At 35.4% G+C, this 14,957-nt stretch overlaps 1 protein-coding gene across 1 annotated transcript in view; it reads left to right on the forward strand.

Annotated features, from left to right (window-relative positions):
* The window catches only part of PTPRQ (protein tyrosine phosphatase receptor type Q), a 216,451-nt gene that overhangs the window by 21,917 nt on the left and 179,577 nt on the right, over positions 1–14,957 (forward strand). The window contains exons 10-14 of the mRNA XM_024256953.3: positions 8,675–8,855; positions 10,336–10,497; positions 10,594–10,773; positions 11,399–11,506; positions 11,650–11,931. Of these exons, the coding sequence (XP_024112721.1) occupies positions 8,675–8,855; positions 10,336–10,497; positions 10,594–10,773; positions 11,399–11,506; positions 11,650–11,931 (913 nt within the window). The remainder of the gene's footprint in view (positions 1–8,674; positions 8,856–10,335; positions 10,498–10,593; positions 10,774–11,398; positions 11,507–11,649; positions 11,932–14,957) is intronic.

A 14,957-nucleotide genomic window follows, 5' to 3' on the forward strand; every position in this document is an offset into this window, starting at 1 on the left:
TTTTTTATTTCACTTATTGGTGAGCCCTTTCTGCTTGGTTCTGGCTCTGATAGCTTGGAAGACTTGCTAGCACCCACACGTATAATATTTGACAACCTACTAGTACAAACTAAAGTAAATTTGGGGCATGTTGATAATCTAGATCATATTTCATTTTAGATTATGTATTATTAGTTAAGTGCTCTTATTCCTTTTCATCATATGAAAAATGTTAATTGTGCAATTAAACAGGACTAAAGGTATTTTCATAAGTTAATATTATTATTCTAAATTAGTTAATGAATTGTTTGGAAACTCCTGTTATGATTTAAGTACTCCTTCAAAGGCTGTGCTTGCAATTTGGAACAGTTGCCAGTGAAAGGCACAGTAATTTTAGTAGCTGTTGTTGACAAATGATTCTGTTCTATTTGGTCTTGGGAAGCTAAATTTCTCAGAGCTGCCTTTTTTTTTTTTTTTTCAAAGTACATTTGATTAAGAATCACATTACTAAATAAAAGAAATTTAAGTCATTTCATAGATTTTAAATAAGAGGACCAGGATCTTTATGCAATGTGTTTGCTTCTATTCACACTGGAAGTCTTATTTTTTTTCTTTTGTTTCTGTTAGGAAGTACAGGCAACACTGATTTTTCTTTTCACTGTCTTTGTTCACCTCACCTCATCAACTGTTCACCTGTGAGACCCTTTCAGCCTCCAGGCTAGTCATGTCCAGATGCTGGCTGCTCCCTGGGGCACTCAAAGAATAAACATCCTTAGGACCAGTGCAGCAATCACTGGGCCTTAAAGACAAACATGATAGTTATTCAGCACCTGGCATCTGCTGTTTTGTTTCAGAATTGCTGCTGCTTCTACCTGTGCTGTTATTTTCCCCCACACATGCTTTCATTCTATTTCTAGTCCCAGCCTCCCTCTATTTCTGGCACTTACCTGTACGTGACAGTTGACCTCACCATGTGCTCAATGCATTCTGGCCACCCAGGACTTACCACTCCAAGTTGCTCACCATCTTCAACCCAGGGTTAAATTTTAATCCTATGTTGATTCCTTTCCTCTGTGCAAAAGATGTTGAATTATGCTTTCTGTGATACTCTAGTTGACAACTCAGGCAAAGGGCAAAAGCTTAACCCTTTGCTCCTGCTGAGAAGGTCTTAAATTAGATACTGAGCTTTCTTAGTACTAGATGACAGGTTTCCCACTTCTGCTAATGACATCTGTTGAATGGGCGGCCACACCTGTTTTTCTATGAGGCTAAGAGGTTCTAGAAAGGCTTTTTTTTTTTTGTGATTCTGTCTCTATCTGGTCTGCAATTCTTGTCTCATAGTAGAGAGCACATGAGTTTTGGAGACATACAAATTTGGATTTAAATTATGTTTTTGTCTCTCCCTGGGCTATGTAGCAAGTGGTTAAGAGTGTAAACCAGGTTTAAACTCTAGTTCTGCCTTTACTAACTGTTTAACCCCGGGAAAGTTGGCCTGAGCTCTCTGAACATCAGTTTCTTCTTCTTTAAGATAGTGATTATAAGTCCCTATAACAAAGGGTTGATAATGAGGATTTAGTGGGTTCATGTGTGTAAAGAGCTTAGAAGTGTACCTGGCATATAGTAAGTGCTGTGCTAAATAATTGTGACCTATTGTGATCATTAATCTTGGCATAGGATCATCCACCTTAGTTGCCACCCAATATTACTTCCCTTATCCTCTCTCAATGAAAGGAGACATTATGCTTCTCTTTACTTCTCGGGTTATATCTTTCTTTATTAGATCAGACTCATTTCTGATATTTCTGCTTCCCCGTGTAAATGGTGTTTGGGTTTACCTTTCAGGAGATTGATGTGGGGAAACAGATATGACAGAAGATTTAAATCCAAATGGCCCTGGGTTCTTGACCTGGCTCTGCCATGTTCTAGGTCTATGACCTTGGACAAATCAACTTTTGGACACTTGGTGCCTTCATTTACATAATGGGGCTTATATAGCCACCTTACAGGGTTGGGAGTAAATGACATAAGAAATACAACTTGTGGCTTAGTTCTTCATTTGTTATTCCTTTCTTTGACCTTGGTACCTCTTTCAGGGTAATGACTCTCTCCTCCCATTTCTATTGATTTTCTGAAAAGGTAGCCTCATTCCCCAACTCAAGAACTCTTTAAATCCTTGAAATCTTATTAGAAGTCACCAGTGACCTCCCCAGTGTCCGATACGAGGATTAAATATTTTTAACCATGCTTGTGTTCTTATCTCCTTCAAAATCCATCCCTTTGTCCCCCCACTTTTCAGCTTTTGACACTGTTTGTTCCTTAATACTTTCTGCAGTTTTATGTACTGTGACATTGCAATCCTTTGGCCTTGCACAATCAAAAATGAAGAAAGTTCAAAAAGCTATCTCTCTCTATTTTCTAACTTTTTAGTAAAGATGTTCCACAGAGCTTTGGTTTCAGCCATCTCATAACATTTTCTTTTGATGACCTAACAGTTTCAATCACTGCTTCCTATTTGTCTGACTCTTTTGCCTTGCTTTCTACTCTGATCCTTCTCTCCGATACTCTGGATTCCTAATTGCAGCCATTTGTGGGAAGGTTCTGCCATGGCTCATTACATCTAAATTAATTTCTTCCCATAAAACAAAACAGAAGTCTTCTTTGAGATAGTAGGGCCTGGTTCATGATGGGAAGGAAGATGTGACATTGGAATGAGGACGAGATCTAGGGACAGTGATAGTGACCTGTGCAGGTTCCCACAGGACACCCATAAGGTCTGTCCAGGCAATTACTAGTTTCAGTGTGTCAAGATTAAGGCCTAAAGAGAGGCTGACTTGAAGCCTTGGTACCTGAGTTTAGAATTTTCTAATCCCTCTGACTGGACATAACACAAATCTCTGACCTGAAGGTCATTGTCTAAGAAACCATGGTCCAGAAGGCTTTGAGAGTGAGCATTTATGGCATTGATATATGTCTGATGTTTGTCTTTTTGGATAGTGGAACCAGTATCCTATCTGTCATGAACGCTTGAAACCTTGGAGTCACTTCTGACTTAGATCCGACTTAGCATTCAGTAGCCACTTAATGTTACGATCAGTTATTTCTACATCCAGAATGTGGCTTGCATATGTCTTTATTTTATTCCTGTATCCCCCACTTCAGCTCAGGATTGCACAGTACCTTGCCTGGGCTACTGTTATCTCACTATTATTAGTTTTCCATTGTTCCATAACAATTTTCCACAAACTTAGCTGCTTAAAACAATTCATACTTATAATCGCACAGTTTCTTTAGGTCAGATATCTATGTACAGCTTAGATTGGTTCTCCTCTTAGAGTCTCATAAGGCTGCAAGTAAGAAACTAGCTGAGCTGTGTTCTCATCTGGAGGCTTGACTAGGGAAGAATCTACTTTCAGCCTCATTCAGGTTTTGGCAGATTTTATTTCCTTTTGGCTTTAGAACTGAGGGCCCTGGATTCTTGCTGGCTCTTGGCTGGAGACTCCCCTTAGTGCCTTACAGTTTTTTTTTGTCCCATGTGGCCTTTTTCAACATGGCCGTTTACTTCGTCAAGTCAGTAAGAAGGGTCTATATAATGTGATCATGGGAGAGACATGTTATTCCTTTTGCCTTATTCTATTGGTTAGATACAAATCATAGGTCCCAACTAACTAAAGAAGAGGAGATTTTACAAAGCAGGAACAACAAGAGGTGGGTATAGTGGGTATCTACCTGAGAGGCCATGCGCTACACTCCACCAGCCTACTATTTTATATTTCAAACACTTATTAGAATAATCCTTCCAGATTTAAGTATATTATTTACATTATGAAAGTAACCTAATAAGAATTGAGAACAGATGATGAAGGTATATATGTATTTAAGTAACCTAACTCTTCACTATCATTGCAGAAAATCAATAGATTCTAAAATAAATGAGTGTTAACAGAGCAGTATACACATATTATTTAGTGTTTTAGAAGTAAACATCATAAGAACTGAAAACAGGAGTTGTTTAAAGTGTTGCTTCTGGAAAGTAAGAGGTAAGGAGGGTATAAACAGGGAATTGTTATTTTCATTATAAAGCCTTCATCATCTTTTTTTTGTAGCCATGTACATATAACATGATGATTAAACTTAAAAATATAATATAACCCTCCTATGCTAGGCATGATTTGATCTCATTACCCTTATTGATTTTTTTTCCAGTGAATCCCATGATCTATTTGTTTCTGAATAAATATGGATTATTTAAACAAGCTGAAATATGTATAAGATTTTACTTTTAATATTTAAACAAATATTTGAAAATTACATTAGCAAAATGAGTTTCAGAGTTTGAGAGCTTTTATTTCAATTTCCATACTTATATATGAATCTGATCTATATCATTCCTAATAAATGATGTGAATCCAACCTCTGCTAAACTATTTGATAAACTATTATAGGATATCTACCACTGCAAAAGTAGCTCCTATCCTATAAGCTTTGAAGTATTCTTTGTTATGGTCCCATAAGCTTGTATTTCTTAAGTAATCATGAGGTTTTAGGCACTCTGTTAGGCACAGAAACCCACAGATGAATAAGAAACTACGGTGTTCTTTACTTTGAACTGAAATATTTGTCTTTTAATTTTTATCAGTTCGTCCTAAGTCTCCTCTCTAGACCAACACAGTAGATTCTAGTGGTTATGAACATGAGCTTTGGAGCCAGGAAAAATGTTCCAATCCTACCTCTGCTGTCACTAGTTTTGTGAACTTGAACAGATGACTGTTAAATGGAGATAAAAATCATCTATCTCTTTGGGGGACAATAAAACAAGATCACATGAGTAAAAGTGTTTAACACTCTGTAATACACAGTAGCTTAAATGTTAGCCTTTGCAGTAACAACAATAATAAACAATGATTTAACTCTTTCTCATTGAAGATAATGGTCAGAGTTTTCCGAAGACTTAATCTCCTTAGTTTTTATTAGTCATGGCTTCTAGTTCCTTCATATCATGGATTATTTTCCTGTGCATATTTTTCAGTTTGTCAAGGATCCTCTTAATCAACTGAACACAGTATTCTGTATGGAGTTTGAATGGAGCCAAATTGAGCATAATTATTTCTCCTTCGATGTAAATTTCTTCCTTCTTTCAAAACAGTCAAATAAAAAAAAATCATTTCATTGGGAGCCTCATTCCACTAAGACTGAAGTCTAAAAAACCCTGAAGTCATTTCCGTGGACTGCTCTTTGCTTGAACTTCACAGTCAGATCCCATCCGGTACTTGTTCTATTAGAAACCTGAGACATTTTTCTCCAACAGACACATTGCTGCCTGGTATTACAGACTTCTGAGATTGATATAGATGCATCTTTTCATCCAACATATTCCTTGAGAATATCAACGTTTGTCACTGGTGAATGTAAGAAGAAAGTCTTGTGCTAAGTGCTTGGCTGATTGCTAGGAATGAGGCTGAGGACAGAACCCAAGAGTAGTTTAGGAATGTCTTGAGATAGGTTCATTTTATTCAGCATTAGGAACATAAACAGAGTCAAGACTTAAAGATTTGTTCACCTGAATAATGTGTTGAATGATACGGTATCCTTTAGAAGATTTCCAAGCATATGCTAATTAAAAAATTTTTCTTTTTACCACTTCTTGATAACAGCACAAATCATGTTTTAGTGTACATTAAAATATAGAAGCATTTCTTAAGAATAAGTCAAAAATTTCATTAATTCAATTCAGCAGACTTCCAGTGACCCCAAACTGATAGATATGATAGGGTTTTTTAGAAAATACAATCACATTCACTATAATTAAGATTATTACATGTAAAATCAAGTTGGTTTATTCAGGTGGATTAGGAATTTATCTCTGAAGACTCCTAATTCTTTCACATAAATTCCAAGAATTCCTGGGCAGCATATGCAAGGCCTTTCATGTTGACAAATTGTGACATTCCCTAACTCGATGGTGCTCAACCAGCGGCAGTTTTGCTCTCCAAGAGACATGTGTTAATCTTTGAGGACATGTTCATTGTCACAACTGAGGTAGGTGGGGGCCAGGGAAGCTGCTAAACATCCTACAATGTACAGGACAGCCCCCGCAACAGAAAAATATCTAATTCAGAATGTCAGTAGTGCTGAGGTTGAGAACCCTGTATTAAATCAATGAGTTGTGAATTTTTAGGTGTTGCAATGGACTTTTTTCCCTCCTATTTCTCTCATTTCTACTGCTGCTTCTCTCTGCCCCTTCCCACTACTCTCTTAAGTCCAAATTCTTTCCTAACATTTTTGCTTTTAATATTATTACTTTTTTTTCTCATTATGAAAACTTAACTAACATCTAACCTAATGTCTTTTCTTAAGAGGTTAAGTGTGAGAAATATTCGCAACATGACACACTTAGTGATAACATTCTGGGTTGTTACAAAGCCAATTTTCAAATCATTCCCCAAGTTATAGAGGGTTTTTCTAATGTCAGAATATCAGAATTTGGGAGTCATTCACATAGTCAAAGCATTCAGGTCAACTCTCACTTTGAAATGGTAGTTTGTCAGCAGAGATGCTTAACATATGTAATTGATGGGATGCTATGCTTTAACTCTCAATAATTTGTCTGACACGGCATAGAAAATATTGAGAGATTTAATGCAAAACTGTAGTTGAGGGGGAAATTCTTTGGGCTACCTCACTATAGTTCATTCTATAGTGCTTTGTACACAGTAGATTTTCAAAGGGTGACTGATTGATAGTGGAAACAGCTGTGTGGTTTGGGCATAAAGTATTGACTGCAACACCAGAGCTTCTCTGAGTTATGTGTTTGTGATTCCTGCCCTCCCTAATTTCCCTGTGGAGGCAGTGCTGAAGTGAGCTGTTGTAAGACAGAAGACCTTTATTTTGTCCCATACAAGGACATAGGAACAAACCCAGATAGAGTTCTCTATCCATAGTTCTTTATCACAACTTTTAAAAAGTAGCTTTTATAGGAAACCTGTTGCTTTTCATGACAGCACTTTTCTGGGTAGAGTTGTAACAAGATTTAGACAACTGCATTTTGTAAATATTTGGAGGACTGAAGATTTTTTGACTCATTTCTCCATTCTTTTATCTTTCAGAAGAGTTAATATTTAAGTAACTTGCCATTGTAGATAGTTAACTGAAATGCCATAAAATTTCTTGCTTGACTGAACTTTTTCCTGAGCACGTACTTTCTTTTTTGGAAAATATTAAGTGCTTTGATATTCCTAAAGCCTAGAAAACCTATTTTTGGCTCTCTGAGTGAAGACAACTCCAAAACATGTAAGATAATTAAAAGACAGATATACCAAAACTTATAAACAACTGAAACCTATATTATGAATTAATATAAACTCTGAGGGTAAAAGAGCATGGAATTGATAAGGAATAGAATTTTTTTTTAAAAAAAGGGGTTTTGGAGGTAAGTTTTGAAGCAGAACTTGAAAAAAATTAGTAAAAAAGAGTAGATTTTTCAGCATATTCTTTTTTCAAAACTATTTTATTTTGGAAAATTTCAAACGGGTTTAAAAGTACAGAAAAGAGTCTAATAAGCCTCCATATACCTGCCACCTGGATTCAGTAATCATCAATAGGGTGCCATTCTTGCCTCTGGTTTTTAAATAAATTCCAGACTTAACATCATTTTGTTCCTATATGCCTAAGCACGAATTTCTAAAAACCATGGATATTTCAACCCATAAAATAATTCCATGACCACAATGAACAAAATTACGAATACCATCCTGGTATCATTTAATACCTAGAACACATTCAGATTTCCTTGATTATCTTCACATCCTATGTTGATTAGGTATGTTCTAAATAGACTCCAAACAAAGCAACATTTTCTTTGATTAATGTGTAGTCTTATTTCCAAAGTCAACATTCTACACAAATATCCCATATTATTTGGCCAAAACACCTTTTCCCCATTTTGTTTCAATCAATTATGCTAGTGGGGATGAAGAAATGAGAATCATCTTGTTAGCTCAATGAAAACCTGTACTGTATTCATCCATAATCTGTTCCTGATGTTTTCACCTCAGTATTTGCCGTTTTGGTGAACTTGACATGTGTGAATTACATTATACGATCTAGGAACAATTGCAGTTACTTTAAATATTCCTTAGGTCCAGAGTCTTGACAGGTATGCCATGAATCCTGTGTGAAAACTATTGATATCACCATGTAGTTTTATTCTGGTATGTAACTTCACTCTATTATAAACTATTATCATTGATGTATATCAAGCAGGCATGTAGACCTCTCACGTTTGGTATACAAATGAGGACAGGTAATTAGAGAAGCAAAACACATTCTAATACATCAGTATGCCTAGAAACTTACCATTTGGGGGTGAGCAGTTACAATATCTCAGTCATGAAACCTTTGCATGAGGACGTCTTATCTTACCATAAAGAAACTAACTCAAGTCAGAACAAAATCTGTTTCTTCCCAAAATACAGTATTGTTCTCTTAGGAAATGCAATGATCACAATGTGTTACAATGATTCAGGGTATTAGTAGCTGGAGAATGAAATTTTGGAATCTAAAGAAGACCGTGGTCATGGAAATATGTTATCTTTTATAACAGCGTGATTCCAAAGTTATGTTTTTTGAAACTAATACTTGATTTAAGTCATGAAGTGTAATTGTCACAGTCTTTTAAAATATATACTTTTAATTACAGTATATAAATGACCCCATGGCTCCAGAAATTGTGAACATAGTAGAGCCAATGGTAGGATTATATGAGGGTTCAGCAGAGATGTCGTCTGACCTTCACTCACTTGCTACGTTTATATATAACAGTCATCCAGATGAAAACTTTCCTGCAAGGAATAGAGCTGAAGACCAGACTTCACCAGTTGGTAGGTAGAATTTTGATTTTCTATAAACTGCATTTAAACCACCAGTGCTAGCTAGCACAGAAATGAACCTTAGCTTAGAGTTCAGCCATATTATTAATGGTCCTTGGGCTGGAGTCGGATTTTTTTTTTAGCTGTCTGAAAACCTCATGCAACAAATGGAAATGCCACACAGGCAGAAGCTGGCCCCTCCTAACCCATTTGACCTTCTTCCTGGAGAAAGTAGCACCCTAGAGTCTCTGGCCAAGCTGCATAGACAATCAGTTATTACAGTTGCCAAAGCAGGTGTGATGGGAAGGGATTAACATATCTTCAAATTATTTACAGGCCTCACATTCTCTACAGCTTTTGACTAATAGGTTTTCAAATGTCACTAAAGGTAAATAGGTCAGAAAGTTACAACTCCAGTGCATGGTGTGATAAACAGGTGTAGGTGACCCCAACGATGTGGTGATGTCATTAGTGTATACACTTGCTCTTCAGTGTCAGTGGCTCTTACAGTTTCTAAAAGGAGAATGTCATACATGGCAAATTAAAAATACTCACCTGACACATATTATCTCTCTAGTTTTTCTAAAATGTTAAACGAGAAGAACATTTTATTACCTTTTCTCTAATTTGGTATTTGTCCCATTCAAAATTAAAAGTGTTATTCTATTTATGGTAGAATTAGTAAAAAAAAAATCACATTATATTCAATAGATGTTTATATTTCACTTACCGATCCATTTTTCTTGTGCAAAGAAGACTGGAGGGCAACAATGAAAATTAAGAGTCCCATGATTTCTGATGCAGACGTTCCCTTAAATATTTCAAGTTTGGCCTAATTGCTACTTAAGAGTTTTAGAAGCACAAATTCTAAATAAAGTGAAAATCTAACATTTGAAATCCTTCTGGGATATTTATTTGTCAGTTATCCAAGCATGCTTGCTTTAAAGAATTATTTGGTTTACTGAATGTATGAATGTATGGTGAAATTTGAGTCCAAATAAAACTCTTTATTTATTTAACTCTTCTACTAAAACCTGGTATTGATTTATAATATCTCAATTATATATTTCTTTAACTCTTCTACTAAATCCTGGTATTGATTTATAATATTTCAATTATATATTATTGCCTACTCTTTCTTTTCAGAAAACATTCCTAACCAGTCTCTTTAAGAAAGTTATGTTTTCTTAAAAACACTAAAGTCATGTTTCACAGTAATGTGTAAAAACTAGCAAAATTATATTATGAACACAAAATGTTTGTGGTTATTATTGGGAGGTACTCAGAAATTCATAGTAATATTCAATACAATCTCTAAAATTAATATTTTTATGTTTACTATTATTACACGTCTACCTTTAATAGAGGTGTGCATGGAGAGATTAATGAATAAGGAAAAGTCAGGTTTAAGATTTTGTAGTCTAAGAAAAAAATAGTTTTGATTGTGAAGCCAAACACCTTTCTTTTTTCTCTTTTTACTGAATTCAAACAGTAACTACAAGGAATCAGTATATTACTGACATTGCAGCTGAACAGCTGTCTTATGTTATCAGGAGACTTGTACCTTTCACTGAGCACATGATTACTGTATCTGCTTTCACCATCATGGGAGAAGGACCACCAACAGTTCTCAGTGTTAGGACACGTGAGCAAGGTAAGGATGTATTTCCTTTGAAACAATTAACTGCAAATATTGCTGTTGTACACTGTGATACTTTTTTTTATTCATATGTTCATTCTTCTTTTTAAGTGCCAAGCTCCATTAAAATTATAAACTATAAAAATATTAGTTCTTCATCTATTTTGTTATATTGGGATCCTCCAGCATATCCCAATGGAAAAATAACTCACTATACGATTTATGCGATGGAACTGGATACGAACAGTGCATTCCAGATAACTACTATAGATAACAGCTTTCTCATAACAGGTAGAAAACAATGCTTTGTTGTTGTTGTTGTTCGTTTTATATTTCTATTCTGGTGGAAAATATGCCCATCTCCCTGTGCCTTATATACTACAGAACACATGCTATGTCACTTCATATTTTGTTGTTTTGTGTCACCATGAATATCTTTAAAATACCTGCATACGTAACTCTATTTAATGTGTTTTTCTTTAACTAGATTTACCCACAATGAAGTAAAAAGCATCAGATCACAAGCTTCATAGAAATTTACTTAACTTAAGGAATACTGTATCTGGTATATCAAAATAACTCATTATTGAAGACTAAAATGTACGAATGCAAAAATCAGCTGAAGTAATTCAGCTGACATGGTATTTGTGCCAAGTCAACTATACCCCCTGCAGTGTGCCAAAAAGTTACTTTCGCAACTTTAAATTATTGCCTTAGTATTTTAGGAAAGAACTTGAAGTCACCAACATGGAAAGACCTATAAGCCCAAGAATTTGAGGAGACTGTAATTCATTTGGAAGCGATATAGATATCTAGTCCCCCATATAAATTATTCTTATTGGCCTTATATTAAATGGCACCAATCCCAAGAATATTATTTTAAGGACATTAAACAGTTTGTCTCTTGTCCTTATAGGGTTAAAGAAATACACAAAATACAAAATGAGAGTGGCAGCCTCAACTCACGTTGGAGAAAGTTCTTTGTCTGAAGAAAATGACATCTTTGTGAGAACTTCAGAAGATGGTAAGAATATCAATTGCAGTTTTAATTTTTTTTTAAAAGTGGTTGTACATGCTCACTGCCTTCACTTTATGCTACCTCTAGGGTCTAAAGCAACAAACATCAATAAAAATATAGGTACTAAAAATTTTCTTTTCTTCCCTTAGAACCAGAATCATCACCTCAAGATGTTGAAGTAATTGATGTTACCGCAGATGAAATAAGGTTGAAGTGGTCACCACCCGAAAAGCCCAATGGGATCATTACTGCTTATGAAGTGCTATATAAAAATATAGATACTTTATATATGAAGAACACATCAACAACAGACATAATATTAAGGAACTTAAGACCTCACACCCTCTATAACATTTCTGTAAGGTCTTATACCAGATTTGGTCATGGCAATCAGGTATCTTCTTTACTCTCTGTAAGGACTTCGGAGACTGGTGAGCTTTTGTTTTGCTTTGTTTGTTTAATAATACACAGTGATATAGTAAGCATAGCTGATAATCGCCATGTTGTTTACATTTTACATAACCTAAAATCCCTCATTATTTTGTTTTGTATAATCCAGAATTTAATTTTCTTTTTCAGGCAAAAGTGCAGGAAAAGGTTTATTGTACAAATTTTTAAGTCTGATTTATATAAGGGAACTTCTAATAAAAATCTGTGAATTTTCAAATGAAAAGACCTTGAGAAACCAAGGATTCTTTCAATGTACCTATAAATTTTAGGTTGAATGGCTACTTGCTTTCGAATAGGTAAAAGTGAGACATACTCGTAGGAATAGATTCTGAGATTCTAATGAGGTATGTGTATAGATAGTGGTGCAGAGTGGGAGCACAAAAATGGCATGCCTGGAGAAGACTTTTGGTGGAGATAGCATTTGGCCTGGATCTTAATGAGGAGGTTGGAATGGGCAGAAGAATGTTATAGAGCAGGGGTCCCCAACCTTTTTGGCACTGGGGACCAGTTTCATGGAAGACAATTTTTCCCTGGACTAGGGAGGGGAGTGGGGTTGGTTTCTGGATGATTCAAGCACATTACCTTTGTTGTGCACTTTATTTCTATTATTATTACATTGTAACATATAATGAAATAATTATACAACTCACCATAATATAGAATCAGTGGGAGCCCTGAGCTTGTTTTCCTGCAACTAGATGGTCCTATCTGGGGGGTAATGGGAGACAATGACAGATCATCAGGCATTAAATTCTCATAAGAAGCACACAACATAGATCCCTTGCATGGGCAATTCACAATAGGGTTTGCGCTCCTATGAAAATCTAACGTCGGCACTGATCTGACAGGAGGCAGAGCTCAGGCAGTAATTCAGGCGATAGGGAGTGGCTGTAAATACAGAAGCTTTATGATGCTCACCTGCTGTGTGGCCCAGTTCCTAACAGGCCACCGACTGGTACTAGTCCGTGGCACTGGGACTGGGGACCCCTGTTATAGAGGTTGCTGGATGGGTTGGGAGAGGATATCCCATCTAAAGGAAGTAATACAAGCAAGGAATTACTTGTGTTTTAGTTTCGGTGAAACTAGAGTAAGACAATTTGTCTGTTAATCTTATTTTGTTGTTTATATTGTGTTATAATTATATATTGGTGGCATAACTATTAGGCCAATTCTACAATGTATTTTGAGAATTAATAACTAAATATAAAGTTACTATTTTAATTGTACATTTAAAACAATAAATATTTACTGATTAGCTACTGGTGGAACCACACGAAATGACAATTTTTATAGGTCACAAATGGCCAAATATCAGCAATTTCATATAGTTCAGCCACATACTATATACAAATTTCTGTCTTGACCTTGAGGATCTAGAAATCTAGTAAAGTAGCTTACTTTCGTAGAAAAGTATCCTGTTGAGACTATTCACAGAAATGAATACAATGAGATGATACAAAAGAGCCCATAGATAATGGCAGTAGTTGAAAGTGCAGGAATAAGAAAGTAATGAAAGGAACATTTTACATTATCAAGAGCTTTGACGTGACAATTAATTGATATTAATCCATATATTAGCATGTTTCATTGCTTTTGTAGATATTGTACCTAAAATAAGTATTTTTGAGAAAACTGTCTGCTCTTTAATGACTCAGTTTTATTTTGCAGTGGATCAAGGCAATGAAACAAGCATATTTTTAGCACCTATTAAGGGTCACAGGCCCTGCTAATAGGTTTCACAGAAATTGTCTTTTAAAAATTCTAAATTGACGCAATACATTATTGTTATCTTCACGGAAAACTGAGTCTAATGAAAAATGGAGGGTTTGAGAAGTTCATTCATTCAAAAAATATTTATAACATACCAGGCCCTACTGGGGATAAAGCAGTGTAGAAGAAAAGGATTTCCTTCCCTCCTTAAGTTTTATTAGTTGGTGGGTGTTTAATTGCCTAATGGCACCAGCTAGAAAGTGATGAGCTGGAATTAGAATCCAAACCCATCTGACTGTAAAACCCATTTCCCTTTCACAGCACATGCTGTTTTGGAAGTAATCAACAAAGCTGGTAAATTATAAACTATATCTAAGATCTCTCTGTTCATTGTTACACTGATATTTTGTCATTAGGCTTCTGCTCAGCATGGGGAGGAAAGTAATAACTTTGAAAGATTCTATTGTGATATGAAATAATAACCATTTTTATGAATGCTTATCAAGTATTTCGTTTAAGTGGCCATAGCATCAAGATGAATTATAAATTTTATTTTTATGATGAATTTTAATGATGAATTATAAAGCAATGTTTTTGTTTTCTGATTATTACATGCACATAATCTTTTACTTAGTATTGAAAATGTAATTTTATTTTCTGTTTTATTGTCTGTTTGTATGAGTTTAATTCAAAGGCAGGGACAATAAACTTTAAGTGAATATAAATTTTGAGATTTAGTTTAAAATGAGAATTTTAATTTTGGAAAGTGTCTTAGAAGACATGGAGAGCCCTTTATTTTTTAGGTGAGGAGACCTAGGACCATTTGGGTAAAAGGACTCATAAGTTATATTACATGAGAAGTAAAGTTGGGGCTTGACTATAGGCCTCCTGACTCCCATTACAGGCCTCATTTAATAGGCTCCTGAGATGGCTAAAAAAAATAAAGGGAAGGGGAAACCAACATATCCCATGGCTCCCTAGCCAGGCCTAACAATAAGAGTATAGGGTTTAATGCCCATCTTCCTAATATCTGGTTCTCTGTCCTAAGTTAGGGTAGTCTCCAGGTCTGTGCATTTTCCACCTGGATGAAAATGGAAGACAATGGAATCTACATTAGTGACTTTTCCTAGATTATGTTTGCTACTATTAAACCACCCACTTTAGCTCCTTTGGCAAAAGAGGAAGCTAGAATGTTAAGTAGGGTCTCAAGTGTCATCTGAAGCAAGATGAGCTCAAGAGCAACTATTTTTCTGTGTTTAGGCTCAAAACAATCTTATTAAATACAGTAATTATACCT

This window comes from Pongo abelii, chromosome 10 (assembly GCF_028885655.2).
Source record: "Pongo abelii isolate AG06213 chromosome 10, NHGRI_mPonAbe1-v2.0_pri, whole genome shotgun sequence".
NCBI lineage: Eukaryota > Metazoa > Chordata > Mammalia > Primates > Hominidae > Pongo > Pongo abelii.